Source organism: Eublepharis macularius, chromosome 13 (genome assembly GCF_028583425.1).
Source record: "Eublepharis macularius isolate TG4126 chromosome 13, MPM_Emac_v1.0, whole genome shotgun sequence".
In the NCBI taxonomy this organism is placed as follows: domain Eukaryota; kingdom Metazoa; phylum Chordata; class Lepidosauria; order Squamata; family Eublepharidae; genus Eublepharis; species Eublepharis macularius.
In genome coordinates this window covers 20,018,635-20,045,326 of record NC_072802.1, presented here as the reverse complement: position 1 = coordinate 20,045,326, position 26,692 = coordinate 20,018,635, and the positions used below count along the sequence as shown (strand labels likewise).

The window sequence follows — 26,692 nt, the reverse complement described above, 5'->3', positions numbered from 1 at the left end:
CGGTTCTGGCTCCTCCTGGTCATCATCTGAGAAACTGGCTCCCAGGTGGGTTCAGGACACACACATATACAGGAACATCAGTTTTCTTGTTTACAGTGCACACTAGTGTGCTAGTAATGCAGACGGGGGGAAGCCGCAAATTCACAGAAAGCTGCAGAAGTTTCCAGTTACAGAATTAATAGTAAAAACCCTCCTAGTTAAATAGGAATCAACGGAATAAAATATAGTGAGAACTTCCAGAACAGTAAAGGAATGGAATGGATGGGGCGGGGGTGGGATATACTCATCCCTTTTTGACAGAGATGAAGTTACACAAGCATGTGCGAACCAGCCCTGTGCTGTCCTGAAATGCAAATCATGTGCACTGAAGAAAAAAAGAGAATTCTGCTTCTTTTTCGTCTTGTTGTTCCTGAATTTGTTTAGTATGTTTTCTCTCTTAACTGCAAACTAATCCTAGAGGTGATGCTAAGCGATGGTGCACATCTGCAAAGAATTGATTGAAACACTCCACTTCTTCCTAACCGTATTGCTAGAGTGGGAATTCTTGTTTATAAACAGAGAGAACCCTCTACTGACTAATGTTCAGGTTCCCATCTTTCGCAATGACTCAAAGGAAAAGAGAAAATGAAATGACAGAGAACAACATTGAAACTGAAGACACTGCGAAGCAGAGGCACATGATGGAGATGTAAAGAAGCACAGGTCATTCATTCCTTGACGGGAATTCTGGTGTTCATGTCTGATTTTGGCATGTGGCAGACTTTATTGGACTTTAGAAGTTATTGGGTGGGATCTACACATGCTCTTCAGTGAGTGAAAGATGCCCTTCCACTTATGGATCTATCCCTAAAGTTTGGATCCAAACCATAATTAAGTGATAGTCCAAATCAAATACATCTGTTGGACTAATGGAGATTATGTTCATTCCTCTATGTCTAAAGTGGGAGGTCCACTTGAAGACATCTCAGGGGCCTGAACTGGAGGAGAATACAGTTAGGTCTGTGATGTGAATAAGTGACGGAGACAGCTTCTGAACTGCTGAAATGAGGGTTACACACAGGCAGTTTCCTCGTATCGCAAAAGAAAGCAGCGAGCATTAGTCCTAAGATCAGAGTGTGGAGGAGTGTTGGCTGAGGGGAAAGTGAGTATAGCTTGCTACCCTCCATGCATACGATGGTCACTTTAGCAGTGAAGGGTTGCAATCTCCTTTCCTCCCTTGGGCCTACTTTTGTTAAATCCAATTTCTCCTGTTTGGGAAGTGACCATGTGAGGCAGGCGGCACCAGTCTTCTAGATTTCTTTCACTTGGTGGTGAACTGGCCCAAGAGCTCTTAGGGTGGCATCAACCCATTGGTTCCAGAAAATGGTGGAGCTCGTAGGTGGCATAGACTGCTTCCCTAGAAGTGTTCAAGTTAATTGTTCCTTTTGCTGTCTACGCCCCTTGGTATGCTTTTTTGAGCTTATTCCCCTTGAGAGGTTTGGGATTTTTTAAGGCACAATTTTACAGTAGACTTCAGTGGAACTGATTTACCACATCACGTTGAAATATCTTATTGAAAGTTCAGTTTCATTCATGCTGCGATGGATAACAATAAGGGTGAATGGTATAACTTTTAAAAAAGTGAGTCCATGTGCTCCTTTAAAGTTACAAAAACAGTTAGCTGGAGGCTGTCAGATAATGCTAAAAAAACTCCTGAAAGTTATTAATCAGTCTGTTTAGTTTTGGTCCACCAGTTCCTTGTCCTTACTTTAGTTTGCCTTTTGCCCTCTGTGTATTCCTTACTAAATTCTTTCCTGTTTTTCTAGGAAGTTCCTAGAACCATGCCTATCTACAGCTTGCAATCCTGATCCTATTACCTGCCCCAGAGCATTGGACTTGCAGTTTAATCAGAATTAAATCTTGTCCCCTGCTGTTACCCACAGACTGGACTCTACCAAGATTCTTGTCCCCGATAAACACTGAATAATAAAATTAGCTGACTGCTGAAGAGGAACACAAAAAATCTTGTTCCACACATCCGAGGGGGCAACGTGTTGCAACTGTCACTTTTGCATCTGCAGCTGTAGTTTGAGAATCCTCGTCAGCATTTTGTTGGCTCGTTCAATGACACGTGTTCTCAGGGGCAATTTATGCAGAGTCGAGACTGATTAGTGATGAACAGGCCACCGACTTCATTGCTGATTGAAGTGAGCTTTCGGGGAGGCTTGGGCTCAGAGAAGCAGTGGCCCACTGCTCTGGCTTGGAAGGATTTTGGCGCACAATGCTGTGTCTTCTGAAAGTTCTGGGCTTGTAGGTTGGGTTCTTAATGAAGCTGTTATGATTGCCCTCAAGGCCAGGAACATGCTCGGGGCATGCCAGACCATTATTCTGTATTCAGGATTAATGATGACTATAGCAAGACCCCCATTTTAATGCAGCCCCATTAATGGAAGAACAAAAGGGTGGCTTTTGTTCCTTCTTGCCTATCGTTCTTTCTGCAGTGAGGCCATTCTCCATGGCTCCAAGTAAATGAACACAAAAGCATGCATGCCATCTGGGGGCTCCTTTGCACAGTGCTGTCCTAAGCAGAGTTAACATCCTTTTAACTCGTAGAAGTCAATGAGCATAGAAGGGTGCAACTTTTCTTAGGATGGCATTGTTGCAGACCAAAGCTGTGTTTTGATAAGGTACCCGTAGTCTCAGGGTATCCTCATCTCCAAAATATTACTACAGAGTTGCCCCGGGACAGCCTTGCCCACCGGTCCCCAGTCAGGCAGCAACAACATACCCCCCCCCCACCTGCCGACAGCACTTTCTGGCTGGCAAGCCCCCACAGCCTCCTCAGCCACCACAGACAACAGCTGAGAAGCGGCACAGACAGTAGGAAGAGCTGGCTCCTGGGCAATGGGGTGAATGGTGCTGTGGCCAGGCCAGTAGGCAAGGGCAATGAGCTCTTGGCGGCACAGCCCCAACGAGCCTCCTCAAGCCCGACGTAGCAACACCTGCTGTGCTGGACGCTGGGTGGGTGGCAGACGGGCCAGGGAGCTGTGGCCCAACCGTGCAACCCCCAGACGGCTTCCAGGGCACCAGGCCAGCCCCGCACAGCAGGGAATAATGCCGACCTGACCCAAAGCCAGAAGGCCTGCCTCAGGGATGAGTCCGCCCCCATAGCCCACCAGCAGAAAGGCAATTTGCCAGGAGCTGTGGTAGCTCAGGTGACCATTGGGAGGGGGTGGGAACAGCTGGGCAGAGTGGGAGTCAGGGCCTACCGGCAACCCAGGAAGAAATTGGGCCAAAGCATGTGGCCACCCCTGGCCCAGGTGTTGGGCCTCACCTTGGGGGTGGGGTGGGGCTGGCCCTAAGGGAGGTATAAAGGAGGGCTCCAGACCCCAGCTGGGGGGGGAGAGAGAGAAAGCCTGCCCCTGAAGTAAGAGGCAGCTTCTGAGGGAAACTGCTGGACATATAGGCCCTGTGCCTAGCACCAGGGCACCCAGGCTGAGGCCAGTGGGGGAGCCCTCTCTCACCCCCAGGGCTTTGTTGTTATGGCTGAATAGGTGGCTGAGGCCATGGACAGTGGGACTGCCCCACCCCGGGGGAGGCCAGCACAGCCACTCCCCCACTAGCACCGCATACAGACCCGCCGGAGCATGACAAGAGTACTGCAGAGTATTACAGTGGCAGGCCCTGACCAGGCAGCGCTAAAATCAAGAAATGTCTGTTCTTCAACCCACAATCCCAGGATAAAATTGTTCAAGCCCGAGGCTTTTCCCCTATCAAGGCTAAAGGTACCCTTCTCTAGAACACCCCATTGCCTGGACCATGGGGAAACTGACCGAGCCTTCAGGGGTGTGATGATGAAATGAACAAATCCTCTGAAGAGCAATCTCTGTGGCTCTGCCTTTTAAAACTATTCTTCTTGGCTAATGTTGAGTCTCTCTACACTTGATGAACATGCACTGAGGTGTCTCTTGTAGAGATACTCTAGGTGACACCTTTCATTTGCCTCATAGAGTCATTTATTATTATTACCAGGGCTTTTTTTCAGCAGGAACGTGGGGGAATGGAGTTCCAGAACCTCTTGAAAATGGTCACATGGCTGGTGGCCCCGCCCCCTGATCTCCAGACGGAGGGGAGTTGAGATTGCCCTCCGTGTCGCTGAGCAGCGCAGAGGGCAATCTCAACTCCCCTCTGTCTGGAAATCGGGGCGGGGCCACCGGCCATGTGACCATTTTCTCTGAGGGCAACCCACTGAGTTCCACCACCTCTTTTCCCAGAAAAAAGCCCCGATTATTACTATCGTAACAGAACACAGAACTCTATGTACAAAGTGTCCAGAGGTTACCATCTTTATGCACAGCAGTCATGTCTAGAGAACAATTAGAAGGAGGATTCATTGGAAAGCCAACTCTTCAGTTTGTGCTCTCTGATCTAAAACTGTGTGAAATCACAACCAGAGGGCAACAAGGAATGGAAACGGGCTGGAGCTGCCTTCCAGAGCCGTGCTTGGACCTGGAGAGGTGATAATGGGCTGAAGTTTCCCTCCTGGTATTCCACAGCCCCTTCACACAGCTCCAGTGTATAGCAAAGCCTTTGCCCTGCTGCCGGCTCTGTCCTTTTAAACTTCCCTTCTCAGCTAACATTGCATTTCCCGACGTGTGTTCTTCACATGTCAGATGTCTCGTGTAGACAGACTCCTGGTGGATGGAAACATGATCATCCATTTGCTACATCTCCAGAATAAGTTGAAGGGGACAAGCCGCTTCTCCAACCCAGAGTTTCTGCAACTGGAATCAGAAGCGCATCAGCCAGAAGTGGCTGTACACTTGGCCAGGCTTTGGGGGTGCCAGCATGATGACAACATGCTGTGTTGCTGTGCAGGATTTCATTAGTGGTTGTTTAGGAATGCTTGGGCAACACAACAAAATGCAACCAAGGCTATTGTTAGGAGTTGGGGACCCATCCTTATTTGTTGTTGTATTTTTTTCTTCATATATTGTTACCTGCTTTGGGTCCCTATTGGGGAAAAAAGAGGGACACAGATATACTAAATAAATGAAGATTGTTTCACTTTTTTATTCCCAAGTTATCCTTGCATGTGCACTTTGACACAGCTTGCGACTCCTTCATTTCTTTCCCTTGCCAACACATCGTCAGTGTACTGATAAAACATCGTCAGTGCATTGATAAAACATGACAAGGGCCGTTTTCACACTGCTTACCGGCCATGGAATATCATGCTGAGCTCCCGGAATGACAGCATCTTCCTGGCACGATTTTGCCAGGAACGGTAGTTCTTGCATGAAATCGTGCCAGGAAAACACTGTCATGGCTGGTAAGCAGTGTGAAAATGGCCAGGAAGTAATCTTGATGAGACTGCTCGTATGTTTGCATCAAGATTATTTTGTGTAGTGTTTAATGAATGTGTGCACATGTGTGCACATCAGTAAAACACTGGCATAATTGATAATGCAATGATACACACAATTACATTAAATTTGAGGAACTGCATTGTTTTATCAGTGTGTACATGCACATCATAAACATGGAATGGATGGTAAACGATGGAACTGAAAGATATGCACATCTTCCAGTTCTGGAATTAATGTGTAGAAGTTCTCCTTGTTAAGCCAGAATTCGGGAAGAGTGATACTCAAGGCAGAACAAATTCAGTACAAGAAGGGAATGGATCAAATCCTTAGCTGTGCTGTTACAAAACCATTGCAATTCAATAATGGGCTAGAAGGACTACTCTGGTCTGATTAATATTTATTTATTATTTCTTTTTTAAAATGTACAATCCCTCTTTACAGGAGCTCAAGGCACCATATTACAAAATACAACAATTTAAAATATGTGTACCGTCAAGTTGCAATCAATTTATGGCAACCTCAGCCAGGGGCTGTCAAGGCAAGTGAGAAGCAGGGGTGGTTTCCTCTGCAGTCTTCCTTGGTGGTTGCCCATCCGTGTACTGATCCTCCTTAGCTTCTGAGATCTGATGAAATCGGGTGATACCATGCTGCCTTCCCTCCTCAACAATTAAAAAACATAATAATGAAAGTAGAAAATAGCTTTTTAAAAAGCCCTGATAACCATATTTAGAAAGGAATCTGCTGGACGCATTCACAGAGTCCATTGAAAGCAATGGATGTATGTAACTTTGATCAGGATTACACTATTAGAGGCGCAACACTACAGGTGGGCATGAACCAAAATACAAACCAAAGTTCGTCACGAACTAGGCCAGTTTTTGGTTCACAAATCAGCAATTCATCGGAACTCATTTCTGACAAACTGTGACGAACCACTATGATTTTTACAGCTGTTCATATGGTTCATTTTTCGGTTCATCAATGAAGACAGCCTGGCGCTGATCAATCTGTTATCTAGACAACAGGGGGATGGGCTTTCTGCAGACCTTCTGCAACCCCAGAAGTGGTGAACCAACGAACCAAACGAATTAGTTTGCGAACCAGGCAAGTTCATGGTGGTTCGTGAAATGCAGCAAACCATGAACTGCAACAAATCATCATTTTCCCAGTTCGTGTCCACCTCTACTCAACATCAGTAACAGCAATCATGGCAGTACCTTTTGAAACATGAAGGTCCTACAAGTCTTTCTAAAGGTTGTTGCGTGTCCAATAGTTTCATATATTCATAATGAACTGTAATCTATATATGGATCCCATTCTCCCGATGGGGGCAGGGGACCCCCCACTTTCACCCTCTGCCCCCTGGCACCACTCACCTGGCCGGTGGGGGGGAAGGCACAGGAAGTGGCCTCCCAGGTGTACTCCCCAGGCAGTGCGACAACGTCACTCCCAGGAGTGACATCATCACGCTGCCCCAGAACACTGCCATACTTCACAAAGAGCAAATTTGAGCCACAAATGGGCTAAGTTGGGCCCGTTTGAGCCCAAATTGGCCCACTGTGAAGCATGCGTGCACTCCTGCACCAGAAGTGCTATCACCAGAAGTCATATCATCACACAACCGTGGGGCCAGAAGGCAGAAAGAAGCAGGTAAGCTCTAGGTTTCCCCCACTCCCTCTGGGAGGGTAAGGGGAAAGGGGACCTGGCAACCCTAAATCTATACCAAGCAAGTGACAGAATCGAACACCAAGCGAGAGTAAAACAGCCCTGGCTTTATGGAATTTGAACATGACATTTTTGAAACAAAACCAGTTATAAGCTCTGTGGAAGAAGAAGTACTTTGAAAGAACAGATTTCTGAAGCTGGCTTCCAATTCGAGTGAACAGTATGAGTGAACTGTAAAAGCCCTGTTTTCAGTTCTGCCTCCTCCTCTGAGATTCAGACTCTCCTTAATCCCTACCGCAGAAATAACAAGGCCTAAAAATAACTCGGGTATAGCATGTAGATTCCAGAATGCTGCTCTGTCTATGCCTGACATACTCCTGCCAAAACATTCTCCCACCAGGAATATGCACTACAGTACTGGTTATGATTCAGACACAGATTTGGGGAGAGAAGTGGGAAGTGAGGTAGAAGAGAAACAGCACAGTTAACAGAAAACCAGGCCAAAGACCGACAACACAGAATTTGTCATTACTATGCGGGGTGCCAGTTCACTCCTGTTCAGAGCTTGTATCTGAGATGGATTTGCATCAGGAGTTTGGTTTACTGAATTTGAACAAGTTATACGGATGACGCTTCTTAACAGAACATCTTCAGGTGTGTAAATGTCCGTATTTGAATTCTTAGCTACCTTCTTGCAAGATCTCGAGGCATGCTGCAATACTTACCTGATCCTAACAGCTAAACCTATAATTTGGGCACATCTTCTGGGGACTTGGTCATTTCCCTGTTTTAGTTGTCCCCAATGAGCATCAAAATAGGTCAACAGAGCCTTCTGACACTTGACAAGGCTGCATGTATGAATCACAACTTGGGCAGGCCTAATATATTCAAGTGTTCAAATTCCTTAGCCAAAGACATTAGACCTTCACATACTCCAGCTGTTTCCTGGTCCCCCTCCCTGGAAAATTGTGGTCCCGAAAGCAAGATTGATCTTGTCAGACCTTGGAAGCTAAGCAGGATTGGCCTTGGTTAGTAATTGGACAGGAGACCAGAGTTGCTTTGCAAAGGCAGGCAATGGCAAATGACTTCAGTCAGTCTCTTGCCTTGAAAACCACATCAGGGGTTGCCATAAGTCAGGTATGACTTGACGGTTCTCTCCGCTACCACCACCACCACTTTGTCTTTCAGGGATGCCACATTAAAATACTGTCAGTTTGAAGTGCTTGAATTCCTCTCCCTCCCTAGAAGCTATGGCTTGGATCCTGAACTACTTGCGTCCCTCCATTGCAGAGGTGGTCTTTTGCATTGCTGTGCTTTCCTCTCTGATGCAACATGTTTTTGGACACATTAAAATGCTGGTTTTGCATGAGCAGAAGCCCATAGTGCCGAAGGAACATGTGTTGCAGTGCAGGACTGCAATGGAAAAACATGCAGTCCAAGCAGAAGCAAGGCTTAGGATCCAAACCTCTTTCTCTAGTGTGTTTCTAGTGCATATGTAGACAAATGCATGCAGATGAGCACTAAGCCACTATGCGAGGTGGTGTGAGCTCCCCTTCACTGACAGTTTTCAAGAAGAGGCTGGATGAATACTTGTCAGAGATGCTTTAGGCTGATCCTGCACTGGGCAGGGGGTTGGACTAGATGGTCTGTATGGCCCCTTCCAACTCTATGATTCTATGATTCTATGATGCACAGTCTGTCATTTAACACATTGCTGCTGCTGAGATTGTATTTTAAAGTATTTTTCAAGTATATTTTTTAAACAAAAAAGTATTTTACAACAGTGGAAGATAGGTTTTTGCAAAGTAAATGCATGCAGATGGTGGAACAGAGTCTCCAGTGGTATCTAATGGCTGCAGAAGAGGTTAGGGCAGAGATCCTTGGCAGGAGAAGCTGGATATTACAAGCAAATCTGAGAAATGTTGGAAGCATTGTGCCTTTTCTTCTCTCCAAAATAGAAACACTTTCAAGTGTAGCTTTCCTGTGTATCTGAGCCAGTTTGAACATGTTACACTGAATCTCCGTGAAGGATTCTTGGGATCAACCTGAATCCAGTAAATACTATGATGTGCACGGATAGGCAAGACTGACTTTACCATGAGATTGCGTAATTGGTAGGGTTTCGAGTTTCCCCCCAGGAAACTTGCTTCCTATTGCCACTCCCTCAGCCAGTGGGACGAAATGTTAATAAAATAGCCATCGGTGATAGCATGACATCACTTCCAGGGAAAACCCAGAAGCAACATCAGCCCAGCCTATGGTAAAACCATAGAGTTTCTGGTGATTCCTACAGAGGTGTGCAGTTTTCTCCCAGAAGTGATGTCTTGGTGATAGCACACACACACGCGCCCCATATCCCTGTCCCCTGGACTCCTGCTGGTTGCCTGGCAACCCTAGTCTTTGGTCTAGCAAGGTCATTATTATCTACTCTGGCTGGCAGCAGCTCTCCAGGGTCTTGGGACTTTCACATCACTTAGTACTTGATCCTTTCAACTGGAAATGCTAGGATTGAACTTAGGACCTTGTCATACCAAACAGATGCTCTACCACTGAATCAGGCCATTGGTCTGTCAAGGTCAGTATTGACTTCTCTGACTGGCAGCAATTCTTCCAGTCCTCAAGCATAAATGTCATGATTTTCAATGTGTATGTGTCTTTAAATACTTGGTGTGGTACCGATGAAGAGTGGGGGTGAAAGAGAGGGATGAGTGAGTGAGATGACTGGTTGGTGACTGAAAGTGTGGGCATAGTGAACTGCAGTTTTTAGTTACTGAGAGAGAGAAAAAGAAGTTTTCTGGTTTAGACAGGCAAGCTGTGTGCAGCCTGAAGGTGTCTATGCATTTCTGAGAGAAATGTTGGTTCTGGTTTAGACAGGCAAACTGTGTGTGTGCCTGAGAGAAAGTCTATGTACATTTGAGTGAGCGGTTGATCTATCTGAAGCAGGCAAACTGTGTGTGCGCCTGAGAGAGAAAGTTTAGGTATATCTGTATGACTGAGCCTATGAAAAGAAACTTTATCTTTGAAACCATCAAGCTCAAGTAATAGTGTGAAACCGATATGCTTCTTGTAAAAATAAAAGTTTATTTTGTTTGTTTTTTCCATCCCAGAGTATATGTTATTTCTATATCCCATTCCTTTCCTCAGGGCCACACAGTCCCATGAAAGAACCTGATGCTTGGACATATTATTAAAGGGGAAATTTAAATTAACTATTTTGGAATATAATTCTTGGTGGTACCAATCTACCCAGAGGGTATAAGAAGAGAATTAAAGGCAAAATAAAGAGGGTCATAACAATAGGTCTTTCATACTGGAAATGCCAAGTATTGAATTTGGCACCTTCTACATACAAAGCAGATGTTCTACCACTAAACCATAGCCCCTTCCCTATGGGCTGCCTTACACGGAGCCAAACCATTGATCCACTGTGCTCAGTATTGTCTACACTGACTGGAAGTAGCTCTCCAGGAATGCAGGCAGTATTTTTGCAACGCCAGTTACTTGAGATCCTTTCACTAGAGATGCAGGGATTATTCCTTCTGCGTGAAAATATTTGTTCTGCCATTGAGTGAAGGATCCTCCCAGTTCAGTTATTAAAAGGGCGACATTATTTATTTATTTATTTATTATATTGTATTTATTAATTTATTATATATTTATTATATTGTTGAGGTGGGTGAAATTTCTGGTTGGATTGTCTCCTTCAGTTTCCAAATTCTCTTGGCCCATGCTGTGAAAGGCATTCAAGCAAATGGACAGATCACATGGCGAAAAGGAATCCACATGAGAAACACTGCATATTTCAGCTCTCGGGTTCAATTTATTTAGGGCCCCTGTTCCTTGCTTCTAGCTCATTTCAACCTTGAGTTAAATTTACTGTGAAAACAGATGATAATTTTAAAATGAATTAACGAGGAATACTGGCACCTATCTCCTAACTTCAGATTATCGGAATGCCATCTTCACTACAAAAATTTCCTATAGTTTTCTTTCTGTTTAACTATCATGGCTACTACCTTCAGTGGAGCCTTGGAACTGTAGCTTGCAAAGGTGCTGTGAACTTTTGGTTAAAGATCCCACCCCACCACTCTTCTCTTTAAAAACTACAATTCCCAGGAATCCCTGGGAAAGGGAATGACTCTTTTAAGTCTATGGTGTAGCTTTGCCCTCGGAACATTGAAGTACCAAAAACATTTTTTAAATTAGAAAATACCAAAGGAACATATTTGATGGGTGCAAGGCTGCTTGGCTGGAAGATGATAAAAATTCTGGTGCTCTACCAATGCTTTCCAATTTTATGCCTCATTCTCTGCCAGTGTGGGAGACTCCCTTTGCATGACACATTGCTACAAAGCAGGTACTGACTTAATGAGAGGCAAAAAAGGGAGACTGAGAATGGGGGTTGCCAGAATCTTGCGTGATGTGAATGTTAACAAGCCCACTTACGTCATCGGCATCCTTGCTCCTCCCCCCCCCCTTCTATTATTTTTAATGAACCATCTTGAAAACAGGGGATTACGTACTCAGGAAGACCCTTCTGCTGAGAAGGTATCATTATTCTGAACCGGATCAATGCAGCATGGTTAATCGATTTACCAACTGGATTTGCTTGTATTTTTTATGGTTCCAGCCTAGTTACGAGTGAGGGGGCAAAATTCAGATCTGAGATGGGGGGGGGGAAATGGTTTCGTGATGGTGAAATGTGCATTTAGATCTGAACATCCATTATCAATGGAACCTCCTGAGCAGGCGGCTTTGGCACACAAACACTGCTATCAATCAGCAGGACTTTGAATAAATGGCTTGGTGTGAAGCTCTTGCTAAAAGGTGCATTTAAGAAGGAACTGATCTTATACATTTTACAATCCCGGCTGTTTAATCTCCTGCCATGTTCTCGAAAACCACAACTAATTCTGTTGGTGTTGTTGTGTTATACGAAGCACCAGGTTGCCACAGACTTTTATTTAGCCACAAGAAAATGCAGGCAGACCGAAGGAAGAGGAAGCAGGCTGCCCAATTCAAGAAGAGAGATCATAGCTAGTATGCTTTTAAAATGAATGCCGCACTACTATAATGTTTTATTTAACGATCAACATGTATAAACGAATACTGCTGACAGTAAGGGTCACAAAGCACAATCTCAAGTAAGGGTATTGTTCAAATCTGAAAAAAGAAAAGGATTCTCAAGTTAAATTATTAGTCATCACTCATATTTAGCGTGCCTTAAGGTCTTGGGTTCAATATCTGACATCTCCCAGTTGAGAAATTTCAAGTCAAAGGTAAGAGGAAATCCCAGGCAGTCTCCAAATAGGCAGCCTTGAACTAGAGGGACCAGTGGTCGGACTCTCCCTCCCCTGTTGTGTGGCCTCAGTCTGAATCAAAGCCCCCCCCCCCCATCAGCTGCTGTTTAGTAAAAAATGCTTGGAAGAGCCATTCATGGATTCACCCCAGCGTCTTGTCTAGTTTGGCCCCAATGTCCCTGATACAAACGGTGATCTTGGATGCCTCATAACTGTAATGTTTATGGCTGTTTTGTCTTGCAATTTAGGGGCTACTTAGTAGGAAATAATGTGGCCTGTGAATTTAAGAATCAATACGTTTGAGGAAATTGGAGTCTTTTCAATTCAGAAGTGCATTGCCTGGTAAAATAGGCATTCTTCTTTGCAGAGCTTCATAGAATTGCTTAGCAAACAACAGTACTTGTTACTGCAAGCAAAAAAGCCAAGGTAGTCCCCCAAGCTATAAGTCATTAAGAGAGAACATCAAAGTACACTTTGCCACCTGGCATTCATTGTAACATGCTCAGAATTTACAGAGTTGTTGTTGAAAAGATGGAAATGCCACGGAACAACCACAGAATGCATCTTATTCCTTTTATGGACTTTCCAGTCCCAAAGAACATTAGAACCAGAGGTGGCCTGGGTGATTCTGTAGCCCTGGGCAATAGAAAGGGCCCCCCTCACTCTATTTATTTTCACCATCACATACCTCAGTCACCTGTAATTTGTTTACTGTTGTTGCAGCAGCAGGTGGCACGCAGTGTGAGAACAGCTGCTGCGTGGGCTGCAGGCAAGCAAGAGTATGTGATGCACCCATGTGTACATGCACGCTGCCTTCTTCATGGGCAGCTGCAGCCTGGCATGCCAGCTGGCCAGACGGTGGGTTGGCTGGCAGTGCAGGCACAGACCCTCTCTGCTGGCAACAAGCCAGGACTGGGTAGGAGAAGGAGAGGACATGTTGCACAGTGCCTGCTTGCTCACCTGCTACCAGCCAGGGCTGGCTGGCTTGGCAGGTGAGCATGTGAGTGCACAGACACTGCACAGTTCCCTCTCTTCTGCTGCCCTTCATTTTTGCTCAACCGCTGTGCACTAGGGGGAGGGTAGCTGCATGGTGATTGGGGGTCCCCCCAGCCTCTGCCCCTCACCTCTCGAGTCACAGCTGCAGTGGAGACAGAGAGCATGTAGGTGCAGTCAGAGCCGTTGCCTGGTGGTTGGGGGACCCCTCTAGCCTCCATCTCTCACCATTGCCTCTTCAGTAGTGCCTTCAGTGGTGGCAGAGAAGGCACTGCAAACAAGACAGCTGAGTAGTGGTCTCTCCCCTAGCATGGGGCCTGAGGCAGCTCTGTGGATGGCTCCATAGCTTAGAGCGCTAGTGATGAGTTTGGCTTACCAGATTAATCTAAAGTTCCCCTTAGATTACCACTCTGTCTCTTCCACTGGTCTGCTTGATGACATGCAAGGGCTTACAAATGGAGCATAATAGATTTTTTTTAAAAAAACTTACTTTTTATTTATAACCACTTTTTTCCCCAGAGAAGACTCAAGGTGACTTATATCATTCACTTGTCCTCCATGTTATCCTCACAACAACTCTGTGAGGTAGGTTAGGCTGAGGGTGTATGATTGGCCCAAGGTCCCCCAGCAAGCTTCCATGGCAGAGTTAGGATTCAGATCTGGTTCTCCCAGATCCTAGTTCAACATTCTAATGACTATACTCCATGGATTCAAACCAGGACGTAATAAGCCTATCGAGGCTGCAAAGTTGAGGAAGGAGAGGTGGCATTTTCCTTCCAAGGCCCATTATGTCTCCGCTCCCTAACCCTCACTCCAACAATGCCCCATCCCAAATCCAGGCCACACATGCTAGGATTTATGCTTTCCAACTTGTTTTGCTCAAGTCCAACACTGACAGTTCCAGAGACAGACTGCCTCTAAACTTGGAAGTTCCATCTGTAGCTATCACAGCTAATAGGCTTGTCTTATGCAGATTTCTTTAGAACTATCTGTGTTAGTGGTCATGACAATAAGCAGATTAGGAACAAGGGGCTGACATTCCATAAAGGGAGATCTCAACGCACAATTTCAAGTTATTTTTGATATAGTAAAAATTATAGGGGTGCATAATTTTGATAAAGAAAAGACACCAGATAAAGAGGCTTGTATCATCTTGAGTCATTTTTGCTAGTCCAAAACCTATGCTTGAATTCTGAAGCAAGAGTGTTTAAAGTTGAGAAAGAAGAAGAAAAAAATGCATTGTCCTCTGAGAAATAAAAGATGAATGAAAGAGGATAGAACTTATGTCTGAAATCCTTATCATCAATCTCTAGTAAAGGGGTATTTTTCCTTTTTAGCTACCATTGTTCCTCCAACCAAGTATTCCAGAATCCTCCTAGAATGTTATTGGCTATGTGTGTACAAAGACAAATTCAGTAAGACAAAGCTATCTGGAGTCCTCAGTACCAAGACTTGTAGAAGCCAAAAGAAATTAATTTCCCAGCATTTCTTGTAGCCTTCATAGAGTCTCTGTAATGTGAAAACCAGGCCAACTATTACAGATGCTGTTCCTAAGAAAAACTCTATGGATAAATAGAAGGTGCCACTTGCGCTTCTTGAGACTATGTTTTAGAAAAAAGAAATAGCAGAAACATTTCTTCTTCTCTCCACTATTTCTTCTTGCTGGTATCATTATATGGAGTGGAGCCTTGACTCAGAAAATAGTGGAGAAAGATTGTTCTGAGAGTTTTGGAATTCCAGGATTTGGAAAGTTTCCTCTTTCTTCTGCTGGTCATGGAGAAACCTGAGAAACAGTTCAGCAGTGGGAGACATCAGTTGCCCACGTCCTCCCCGGCTCTAATGTGCCTTTCTCAGCAGCCAGGCATACCAAAATTTAGCAGCTGAAGCTTTATTGGCTATAGTCAAAGATGGGCAAAACTTTAGCTACTTTATTTCTAGGACTCAGCCCCAGAAAAAATTCCAGTGCTAAATCCTGATGTGAGCCAGAGGGCAGATCTGAACACCTACAGAATAAACCCACAGCTTTTTCTCTTACAGACAAAAATAGATGTTTCTGAAGGTAAACATTTGGTCTAGGGCCGTACAGAATATTTGCCAGCTTCAGCTTTTGAGTCAAAACTAGCCATTTCAGCAGAGAAGAAATTTTTCTAAACGAAACTTAGATACTGCAGATCATGACAATTTTTAAGGGACGTGGTGTTATTGTTTGGCTCCTCCCTGATTTAGTCACATGAGTAAGGCCACCCAATGTACAATCATAGCAAATGGGGTAATATTGCTATGCTATATGTGATGAGACAGTGCCACCAGACATCAGTAAATGAAGTCATGCAGAGAGACAGAGTTTAGGTTACAAGCCAAAGAAAGCAATTTTTGCAAGGAATGTCTAAAACAACAGAGCTTCAAACCTGGACTAGTCTTTAGTGATATCATGCTACATTTTAGCAATGCTACATTATTTAATGCATCTTTTTTCTGTCTATCTGCTTAGTACATACAATAATATGTGTTCTGCTGCACAGCAAATGCAAAAGGAAAAGCCTGTCCTGTAGGTGTAGTAATAAAACAAATTTAAGTAAAGCTTATATGACTGTTTGCACTAAGAAAGCCTCAAACTACGGGAACTCCTTGCTACTGTTGCACACATTCTTTAATATAATGCAAAATGTAGTTTTGAAAGACAACCCATAATACTGCAAGGAATCCCCTTGCATTTCTTATGTCATGATGAGTGACAGACAGACTCAAAAGGCCAGCATACAGGATCTGTAATCATGCATACCATGTTCTATTGAGGTACTTAGCTAAACGTGACAGCAGCAGACCCATGTGTTACAATCAGGACACTGCTGAATTCCTACATAGCAGGAGGAGGATGTGTGAATCCTTCCTTCACCCACATGTCCCTCTCCCCGATACCCTCTTCTCCAACAGTGTGGCTCTGACTGGAAACAGTTAGGGGAAACCAATGCAAGGGAAGGAAAAGAGCAGGCAGAAGAAAAAAGTTCAGCACTCTCATACCTCTTGCCCACCTCTACAGCACTTTAAATCCGCATCACATTTTTAGGAATTTGGCAAGGTCCACATTCCAGCACAGATGCTGTGTCTAGCTTGCCCCATACCAAATGCTTTAGATATTTAAGACTATATATGCTGTCCTCCCTGCACCTAAATATATATATATATATATATATATATATATATATATATATATATATATATATATACATATATACATATATACATATATATATATACATACACGCATATCTGGAGGTGAGGGAAGCTGCAAATTCAACCAGTGGAGGATAGTCTTTTCTAACTATCTAACATACAAGGATGCCAAGATTTATTCTGAAATTGGTGACAAACTCTGTTTTTTCCTACCAGTTGCATTGTGGCCTTCTGTCACATCAAGTGGGGAAATGACAACATTCTCACTTTCCAAAATAACGCTGAAGACATGAACAAGAATCTACAGAGAGTAAGATTTTTCTTTAGGTTCCAATAGTCCTGTTTCCAAAATATCAACTAGAACTGTCTATGCACCTAGTAATTTCAAGACCCTCCTTTCCTCGCTAAGGTAGTTTGGTATAATGAGCCTCTCAACTGAGAAAACAATTCAGTGGATTCTTTAGATCTTCCACCAGGTCAATAATATAAGTTGAGGGTCTGCGTATATACCAGTTACTGCTTCATTGACCGGAACATTTGTATACATTATTGGCGTGGAAGGATAGAAAAGGAAAGTCCACCATGCACACAATAATTTAGAATTATCATATGCAATACAAAAAAATTATTTCTGCAATTCAGTCTATATATCAAAATAAGCTGAATGGTATACTGCATATTACATTTTGTGCATATGCTGAACCTTTGGGCATTAAAGGCTTTGCTTTGTGTATTTCAATTTCAAAGAAGTTAAAAAACATGCCTTGAGTTAATAGCAACCCAAAACATTGTTTTAAAAAAAGGGAAAGGGGAAGTACAAAATCCATTTATGGTACATGTAATATATGCATGCATATATACACACACTGCATTGTAATGAACAGAGAGAGATGTAGATAACGATTTATTCGACAGAGAAATTATTTGTGTGCATGCGTGCGTGTATACCCAAATGTTGCATCTGAGTTCCTTTTGCAACATTAAGGCTTCTTGTTGCAGACAATTTGTGTGCTTGCTTACAGTGTAAGGCCAAGCCTTCCTTAAAATGCATGCCTCTACAGACATATATTATATTACCTTCCTGCATACACACACACCCCTCTTAACTTAGAAAGAAGAAATCAGCTTGTTATCAGAAGCGTATTTTATGCCTTTTATCTAAATTGTGCCCATCATTATCATCAGCTTGAGTATCCAAACGGAAAACATTTCCCAGCTCTCCTCTGTAGCACAACACAACGTTTGAGGTTGGGGGGTACAGAACCTGTCATTCCTGACAAGTTATCCTGAAGAGTTTCCCCAGCAAGATTGTTCTCAGGCAGGCAGTCCTTCCTGCTTCCTCCTTGCACTCTCCATATATGGCAACGGCTGCACTGTCCACGGTGCTGGGGGGATTTTCTCCGAGAACAGTCCTCATGGAACAAAACACAGAGACAGCCACGAGCAAAGCCGGCAAGCCCGACTCTAATCAGGATGAGTGCGGCTCAAGAGTGCAGGATGCCATCCTTCCTTCAACAGCCTCTTCGAACCCTTCCAAACTATATACAGAAGTGCTGCAACCGTGCACAGCGACTGCATCAAGTCACCTGTTCCGAGCATATCAGAGCTAATCAGGACAAATTTAAAGACAGCCAGGCATCAGATCATTACACCGTGCAATGACTAAAGGGTGCCTTCTTAAGGCGCAAACAGGGTCTACAGTTCTGTCAGCATTTGTGCTCACATATGCATCAGCTGTTGGCCAACAGATTCCAGCGGCACGTTACCCGGGAGTGTCAAATGAACCAGCTTCTCCGTTCAGTCGTGTCTCTCAGTCAACTCTCTATGAGACAGCATACAGATACCCCCCCCAACACACACCCAAACTGAGAGAACTCCACGCAATGCACATAAAAAGGAACAGGAGGTGGGTTAAAAAATTGTATGATGCCCCTCCGCCCCAGAACAGGTTCTACAGAATACAAGGAAGGAAAACCAGAATGCAATGTAGAAATGTCCTTACCTTTCATCCAATCCACTACTTGTTTGGGCGTCCACTTGCTAATAGGTTCCATAACGAGGGCCATCATCGGACCACTTTATCATTCACACCACAAGGAGGGGAAAAAATTGAAGGAGGAAAAAGGAGAGGAGTGGGGAAGCAAAGGGGGGTGGGTGAGTAGGTGGGAGGGAAACGGCTGAATCTCTCAAAGCATGGCTGGAGCAGAAAGCAGGAGGGTTTCACAATGCAGTCCAAAGATGAGCCGATGCTTTGTCCCTCCAGGTTTCCCCTGCACTGATTCAGTAATGTATAAAATTACACTGCTTGATCAGCTCTAGCACCTCCCCTGCTGCACACAGCCAGCAACCCTCTAGAGCTCAGTGAATCAGGAAATGGTGCAGTATGTCTCTACTTACTTACAAAAAAAAAAGGGCAGCCTCTACACCCAATGATCTACTTATTTAAGCTGGCACAAGTATGAATTTATACTGCACACTTCAGCTTCAGCCTCCTCCCAGCTTGGGTTTTGACTAGCTCCAAGATCATGCATGTTGCAGGGTGGGGAGGGAGGGAGGGAGGAGAGCGAAAAAGAAAATAAGACAGAAATAACACCGACAATATTGCTCGCTGGAACTTGATAGCAGCTTGTCTCGGCTTGGTGGCAAATATGCTGATTGTCACTGACAAATTAAAAGAAAGCACCAGAGTGTTTGGCAGCTGGCAAAAATGCTGAGTGGCTCCAGATTCACAATGCAGGATGTCTCCAGAATCTATAATCAAGTATTTCCAAATGTCAGACACAGGAGAGGGAGTCATACCAAGGTAGAATCGCTCCTCTCAAGTGAAAGTCTTTTCCCTCCCAACCATGTTTAGGACCACCCCCTCCCCCCTGCCATGTCTTCCCTTAATTGCATGCCTCGTTTATGGCAGAGGAAACCCACAGCTGATTGGAAGGCTCTTCTTCGGCCACTAGCCATGACCTGCAAAATATACTTATCCAAAGGCAGCCCCTGATGAGATTGGGCTGCTAACCGGATTTCGTTCCTTTGGAAACCCACCAGGAAGGTCATATTTGTAAACTGGGCAGATGCTAAACTTTTGGATAGAACATTACAAGACTAATCTCTCTACATGATTCGTTTCTCAAGCAGGTGTGCTGCCAAGACCCTTTGGGGACCTTCATTATTTCATAGAGAATAGAACATGCTCCTTGTAATACGATTAAGCAAGAGCATATCCTGCGATGATTGCTCATTCCCTATCCCAGGTGTCTGGCTGCAAGATACTCTCTGTCATGGAAAAGAGAGAAAGAGAAAAAAATAAATGGAGCGCCACATCGCTCCTGCTTCTTGCAAAGAACCTCTTCCTCTCTCTCAGCATGACCAGACAATTTTCGATATTGGATAGCATGGCATTCATAGTTGCCACTCCATGTAACCTGCTGGGATGAAACATCTGTAGGAATCAGGGCTTTTTTTTCAGCTGGAATGCGGTGGAATGGAGTTCCGGAACCTCTTGAAAATGGTCACATGGCTGGTGGCCCCGCCCCCTGATCTCCCGACAGAGGGGAGTTGAGATTGCCCTCCGTGCCGCTGAGCAGCACAGAGGGCAATCTAAACTCCCCTCTGTCTGGAGATCAGGAGGCGGGGCCACCAGCCATGTGACCATTTTCTCCGAGGGCAACCCACTGAGTTCCACCACCTCTTTTCCCAGAAAAAATGCCCTGGTAGGAATTAAGAGGAAAGTGAGATGTATTTCTCTATGACTGGCAAAGTGTCATAGGAATGAGGGTGAAGGAGATACTTGTGCATCCATCTGTTCAATTATTTCCAAATTTCATATAATGCAACATTTGAATTTAGAGGTTCTTCCTCAAGCATAATGTTGATAGCCTTTTGAAAGCCTGAAGTTCTGAGGAACCCAGAGAATGGTGTGGGTTCAACTAGGAGTGCAGAAAGTATTCAGGGGCAGCACAAGCAAGTCTTGAGCTTAGCCTTGGGTGCATATTCAGGAATTCAATTGTGCTATGCTTCTCAGGGGAAAGGCATGCTTTGCAAGACCCTGAAGAGGATCCCCAATTAACCCATCCCAAGAGTTGTTCCTGAAGCTCCCCGATCCCTATGAAACCATCAATAAAGATCTAGGATTGCCAAAACACACACACAATCACAATCCATGGGGGTGTTGGACACAACTGGTGTCCCAAATGTCCCTTAGCCAATCATAATAAGAGACAGACGCAGAGGCCTGCAGATGAAGCAATCTATAACCGTTTATTAAACGGTGGGGGAACGATGGTTACACAAAGAGTAAAAGGCCCCCTTGTGTCCAACGCTCATCAAAGCTACAATAGCAGTACAAAGCAATTAATACCTTTTGGTTAATTATAATATTTGTTATTCTATTGGCTCAGAAAACACAGTGGCCCCCCAATGGCTCAAGTGGGCGACCACCTCTCATGATACAAGTGTCTAAGGGTATTCTGATTGGAAGAAACAACTTAGGTCAACAGCATAGTTACAGCATTACCCGATTGCTATTTCTTTATCTTATCTGTCCTTGGTTTTATCTCTGAAAGGAACATCTTCCTTCCTTTCTCACCCATCTCTTTCATAGGCTTCTCATTCATGTCCATTCCTTTGGTATATGTAACGTTTAGTAAAGGTGCCCCATTGTTGGTTCTGGCAACCTTGTGGGCTTCAAGCGGAGAATATTTCTCTGGGTTCCGTGGGAGAGAAGCGCTCTCCTTCCCTAGGAATGTGCTTATAGTTACATTCAGTACCCCTTCTCTGCTTTGTGGTTTCCTCTCTCAGCCTTGAGAGGTTTTGCTAATCTAGCTAGCTTTCATTGCAACATTTTGAATGGACAGTTTCACAAAGGGGTTTCTCTGTCAAGTAAGGAACAGGTGTCAGAAAACAAGCAGGTGCTTATTAAACTTATTAAGCGCAATCTACCTGGTGGCAAGCTTCACAGTACTTTGATCTTACTTTTCACAGTAATCTACATGTATAACATACATTTTGCTTTGGTCTTTTGTTTCAAGTTTCATTTTCTTGCAAGTTGCGTTACAAATACTACATTAGCTCCTGAGAATAATAAAAGTGCATAACAGTGATAGAAGGCACATAAGGTACATAAAATCTCTTTCATTAAATCAATTTCCCACATGGGTGCTGTTAGCTGTGAACCTTTCTCAGAAACTTCAGTCAGAGACTTGGCTTGAGTGATAGGGGGTTGTGGTTAAGCCACCAGCTAAAATAGCCTGGCAGAAGAAACCCAAGTAAGAGCGAGATTGGATTTGTTTGCACTTTCTCCCTCCTCCCTAACTCCTCCTCTGTTCATGGTGGGATCATCAGGAAAAGCTTTCTCGGCATTACACTGTCTCAGCTAACATGTCAGACTCCATAATCACACATGGTCACTCCCCAAATGATCAGAGAGGAGATTCAAGGAGCAAGTCTTGCTGCTGTGGGTTTGAATGCCCAGTACCTAGAAGACGCAGATAGTGTTACCCAGGGCTTTTTTTCTGGGAAAAGAGGTGGCGGAACTCAGTGGGTTGCCCTCGGAGAAAATGGTCACATGGCCGGTGGCCCCGCCCTCTGTTCTCCAAACAGAGGGGAGTTGAGATTGCCCTCGGAGGGCAATCTCAACTCCCCTCTGTCTGGAGATCAGGGGGTGGGGCCACCGGCCATGTGACCACTTTCAAGAAGTACTAGATGTCCGGGGTCTGAGCCCCAGCCCCCAGACTTGACAAGAGGGAACAGCAGGAGACAAAAGGATGGCAGCAACTCCACCCCCCAAGCTGGCAACCAGGGCCAGAACCTACCTACTCCATGGGGAAGGGGCAAAAGGCCAGTACCTCAGAGGGGTGGAGGGGGCAAGGAGAAACCACCCAGCCCCACCCTCCAGGGGGAAGAGAGGGGGCTAAGCAGGCCGGAGGGAAAGGGACACAGCAGGGAGAAGGTGGATCCAGCAGCAGCAGCAGCAACCCAAGCAGAGCCCTTACCTGGCAGGGAGAGGATGCCGCCGCTGCAGCCCAGAGCCACACCATGGCTAGAAGACAGCAGCCTGGCTCAGGAGTTGCTAGAAGCCAAGCCTCTCCAGGGGGGGCTGCCACAGGCATTCTGGGGGAGGAGATGGGTAACCCCGCCCAGCATTGCTGAGCTGGCAGCGCAGAAGCTGGCTAAGGCAGCACCTCATGAGCAAGGCCAGGCAAGCCCAATAGCACGGAGGCTGGCTGGGGCAGCTCCTCGTGAGCAAGGCCAGGCAAGCTCAATAGCACAAGGGCTGGCTGGGGCAGCTCCTCGTGAGCAGGGCCAGGCAAGCTCTGTAGCTCAGAGGCTGGCTGGGGCAGCTCCTCGGGAGCAAGGCCAGGCAAGCCCAATAGCACAGAGGCTGGCCGGGGCAGCTCCTCGTGAGCAAGGCCAAGGAGCCCTCAGCTGGGGATGGCTCGCACTCAACCCCACCCTGCCAGCATGGCAAAAGGGCCCAGGAGGGATTAGTGGTTGGAGGGAAACACCTGGAGGAATGCACAGCTGGGCCCCGTCAGGAGAGGGAACAAGCCTGGAAGGAGGGCGGGGTGGAGAAAGGAAACCCTATAAAGGGTGGCTGGGAAGAGCTCTGCGGTGGTGGGTGTGAGTGAGGAGTGATGGTGTGGAGTGAGAGCAGTAGGATGCAAGGGTGGAGGCGAGTTCTGGAAGGAGGAGATGAAGGAGGACGCAGAAGGTAAGCAGGCCAGGTTGAGCAGGCCAGTGAGTGGACTGAGAGGGAGTCTGGGTGAGGTATACCGCCCCTCCTTCCACAGAGCAGGGTCCTGCAGAGTCCCTGGCCCCCCTGTGACGTCAGGAGCAGACCGCCCAGTGTCACGCCCAGCGGCAGCTGCGGCAAGCCCTGACACTAGAACTCCGTTCCACTGCGTTCCTGCTGAAAAAAAGCCCTGGTGTTACCTGCACTGCCCTCAACCATGTCAATGATCTCGAGGCCTGGATGAGGCTTCTAGGCCTTTTTCCTTCCCCAGCCTTTTCCGGTCTCAATATAATTTCCCAGCTCTTCCTTCGGCTTTCAGTCATTGCAGAAGAAGCTCCTGGCTATTGACTTCCTTTATATAGATACTGTGCCTCATTTAACCTTCTGAATGGGGTGACCAATTCCACAACTTCAAGGCTCTCCCTTAACATTGTCTGTGCTGGAAACCTACAGGACAGACAATGCTTGGCGCTTTAGCTCTCCTGTCATCATGTTGCATAACATCTGATGCTGCCACATGCCTGAGGCAACAGCTTCCAGGACCAGCTGTAAGAGGTTTGATCCATGCAACCTCCAGCTGTACAAGATAAAATTGCACTTCTCTCCTTCGGCCAGAGCTGGATACAAGCTCATGGTTCACATGAGAAGTAAGATAAAACAAATACTTATTCCTAGCAGAGGGTATCAGTAGATAGTGGACTGTCGCAGCTGCTAGTGGAGAAGAAACGTCATCAGAGTCTCTCTAAACCAAAATAGTAAAGAGTCCAGAAGCACCTTTAAGACTATCCAAGTTTATTGTAGCATAAGCTTTCAAGAGTCACAGCTCTCTTCATCAGATGCACGGAGGGTATGAAGAAACTGGCTAGAGATATATAGGAGGTGAGGCAAAGGGGGAGAGGGTGCAGGGAGTGAGGGCCATGTAAATGTACTGGCTACACTGAACTGGCTAACAGAGTCACCAACACAGGTACCAGACCCTGCAACAGACCCAGATGCCAACTCTGCCCTCATATCTACCCAGAAAATATGATTACAGGACCTAATGGTGTTAACTACACTATCTCTGGCTCTTACAGCTGCTCATCCTCCAATGTGATATATGCCCTCATGTGCCAACAATGTTCATCTGCTCTGTACATTGGACAAACCAGCCAACCTCTGCACAAAAGAATAAATGGACACAAATCTGGCATTTAAAATAGCAACATCCAGAAACCAGTGGGAGAGCACGTCAATCTACCAGGACATTCCATCAAGGACTTAAAGGTCACCATATTTCAACAGAAACATTTCAAAAACAAAATCAAATGGGAAGCTGCTGAATTGGAATTCATATGTAAATTTGACTCAGACAAACTTGGATAGAGACTATGAATGGTTATCTCATTACCAAAAGTAACTGCCTTCAGGCATTCTATTCAGATTCTGCCATGGAAGGGAGGGGTCACACCCAGTCTGGATTGTGCATTCCACCTCTTTCATGACTTCTTGTAATTTATTTACATTTACATGACCCTCACTCCCTGCACCCTCTCCCCCCTCCCCTCACCACCTATATATCTCTAGTCAGTTTTTTCATACCCTCCATGCATCTGACAAAGAGCTCTGTGGCTCTCGAAAGCTTATGCTACAATAAAGTTGGATAGTCTTAAAGGTGCTACTCGACTCTTAACTATTTTGCTACACAGACTAACACGGCTAACTCCTCTGGATCTCTAAGCCAAGACAGAAGCCAAAGATGAGGTTCCCTGGTTAAGGCCTGGGGCCCTTAACACGTCTGGTACTGGGAATTAAACCATCAAGAGGTTCTGAACCAGAGACCTGGGTGTTGCCAGGATGGGATCCTGACTATGAATGCCATTGCTTATGGGTGGCCAACTTCAGGATTTCCTGGATGAAGACTGGGAAATTATCTCTCCAGTCTGACTTCATGCTTGCATACGGGACTGAAACAGCCCCAGTTGCTCTGGCAGGTGATCTGTGCTGGGAGGTGGATAAGGAGAAAGCAGGGCTTTTTTTCAGGAGGAACGTGGAGGAACGGAGTTCCAGAACCTCTTGAAAATGGTCACATGGCTGGTGGCCCCGCCCCCTGATCTCCAGACAGAGGGGAGTTTAGATGCTGACGTGGAGGGCAATCTCAACTCCCCTCTGTCTTGAGGTCAGGGGGCGGGGCCACCGGCCATGTGACCATTTTCTCTGATGGCAACCCACTGAGTTCCACCACCTCTTTCCCCAGAAAAAAAGCCCTGGGAGAGAGTGACCCTCCTGATTCTCCTGAACCTCTCAGTGACTTTCAATACAATCAATCACGTATTTTTGGACCACTATTTAGGGTTGGGATTGGGAGGCACTGTTGTGCAGTGATTTAGGTATTAGCTGGAAGGGAGAAGGTGGCACGGGGGGAGTGTTACGTGACTCCTTGGCCCTTGGACTATGGAATCCCACAGGGTTCCATCTTGTCTCCCATGTCCTTTAACATCTATATGAAACTGCTGCACCAGGTCATCCAGAAATTTGGGTTGGGGTGTCATCAACATGTGGATGACACTCATCTCTGTCTTACACTTCCAACAGAGATCCCAGGGAGGCTGTAAAAGCCCTGGAGGCAGTTTTAGGACAGATGTGGTCTAATAGAATGAAGTTTAATCCTGACAAGATGGAAGAGCTACTGGTGATCAGTAAGACTGGCCCAGGATTTAAGGTGTCTCCTATTCTGGATGGGGTTGTACTCACCTTGAAGGAACAGGTATATTTCATCTTACTGCTGGATAAGCAAGTGGCAGCTGTGGCCAGGAGTACCTTTACCAGCTTTGATTGGTTAGCCAGCTATGGCTTTCCTGGGCAGAAAAGATTTGTCCGCTGCGGTGCAAGCCCTGGTAACATCTAGATTACATCACTGCAATATGTTCTACATGGAGCTGCTCCTGAAAACTGTTCAAGAACTTCAATTGGTACAGAATGCTGCATCCAGGATGTTGACTGGAGCAGGTTATAGAGACCATAGCATTCCAGTGTGAGTACATTTATACTAACTCCCAGTTTGTTTCCAGGCCCAAATGAAGGTGTTGTTTAAAGCCCTATACAGTTTGAGATCAGCATTACCTTAAGGACCACTTATTCCCATACAAACCTACCTGACCACCAAGTTCATCTTCTGAGGCTTTGAGTACACCCACCTTCTGAAGATAGATGGGTGGCAACCCAAGACAGGGTCCTCCTCAGGGATATTTGTCTGTCCTCTTCTATTACTGTCTTCCACCAGTGGGTGAAGACTTTTTTTTCCATCTGGCATTCTCTCAATGGACCTGTCTTCCTAACTTATGTTTTAATTGCTGGGTCTGCATTTTTATATATGTATTTAACTTTTGCTCTGACCTGGATAGCCAAGGCAAGATCTCGGAAGCTAAGTAGGGTCGACCTTGGTTAGTAATTGGATGGAAGCCACTAAGAAGACCAGGTTTGCAAAGGTAGGCAATGGCAAACCA

The 26,692-nt window shown here is 45.5% G+C and overlaps 1 protein-coding gene across 1 annotated transcript in view; it reads right to left on the bottom strand.

Annotated features, from left to right (window-relative positions):
• The window catches only part of LOC129341262 (connector enhancer of kinase suppressor of ras 2-like), a 531,721-nt gene extending 513,172 nt beyond the window's left edge, over nucleotides 1-18,549 (bottom strand). Inside the window, exon 1 of the mRNA XM_054996377.1 lies at nucleotides 18,483-18,549. Coding sequence (XP_054852352.1) covers nucleotides 18,483-18,549 — 67 coding nt within the window. The remainder of the gene's footprint in view (nucleotides 1-18,482) is intronic.
• Nucleotides 18,550-26,692: the final 8,143 nt, after the last annotated feature.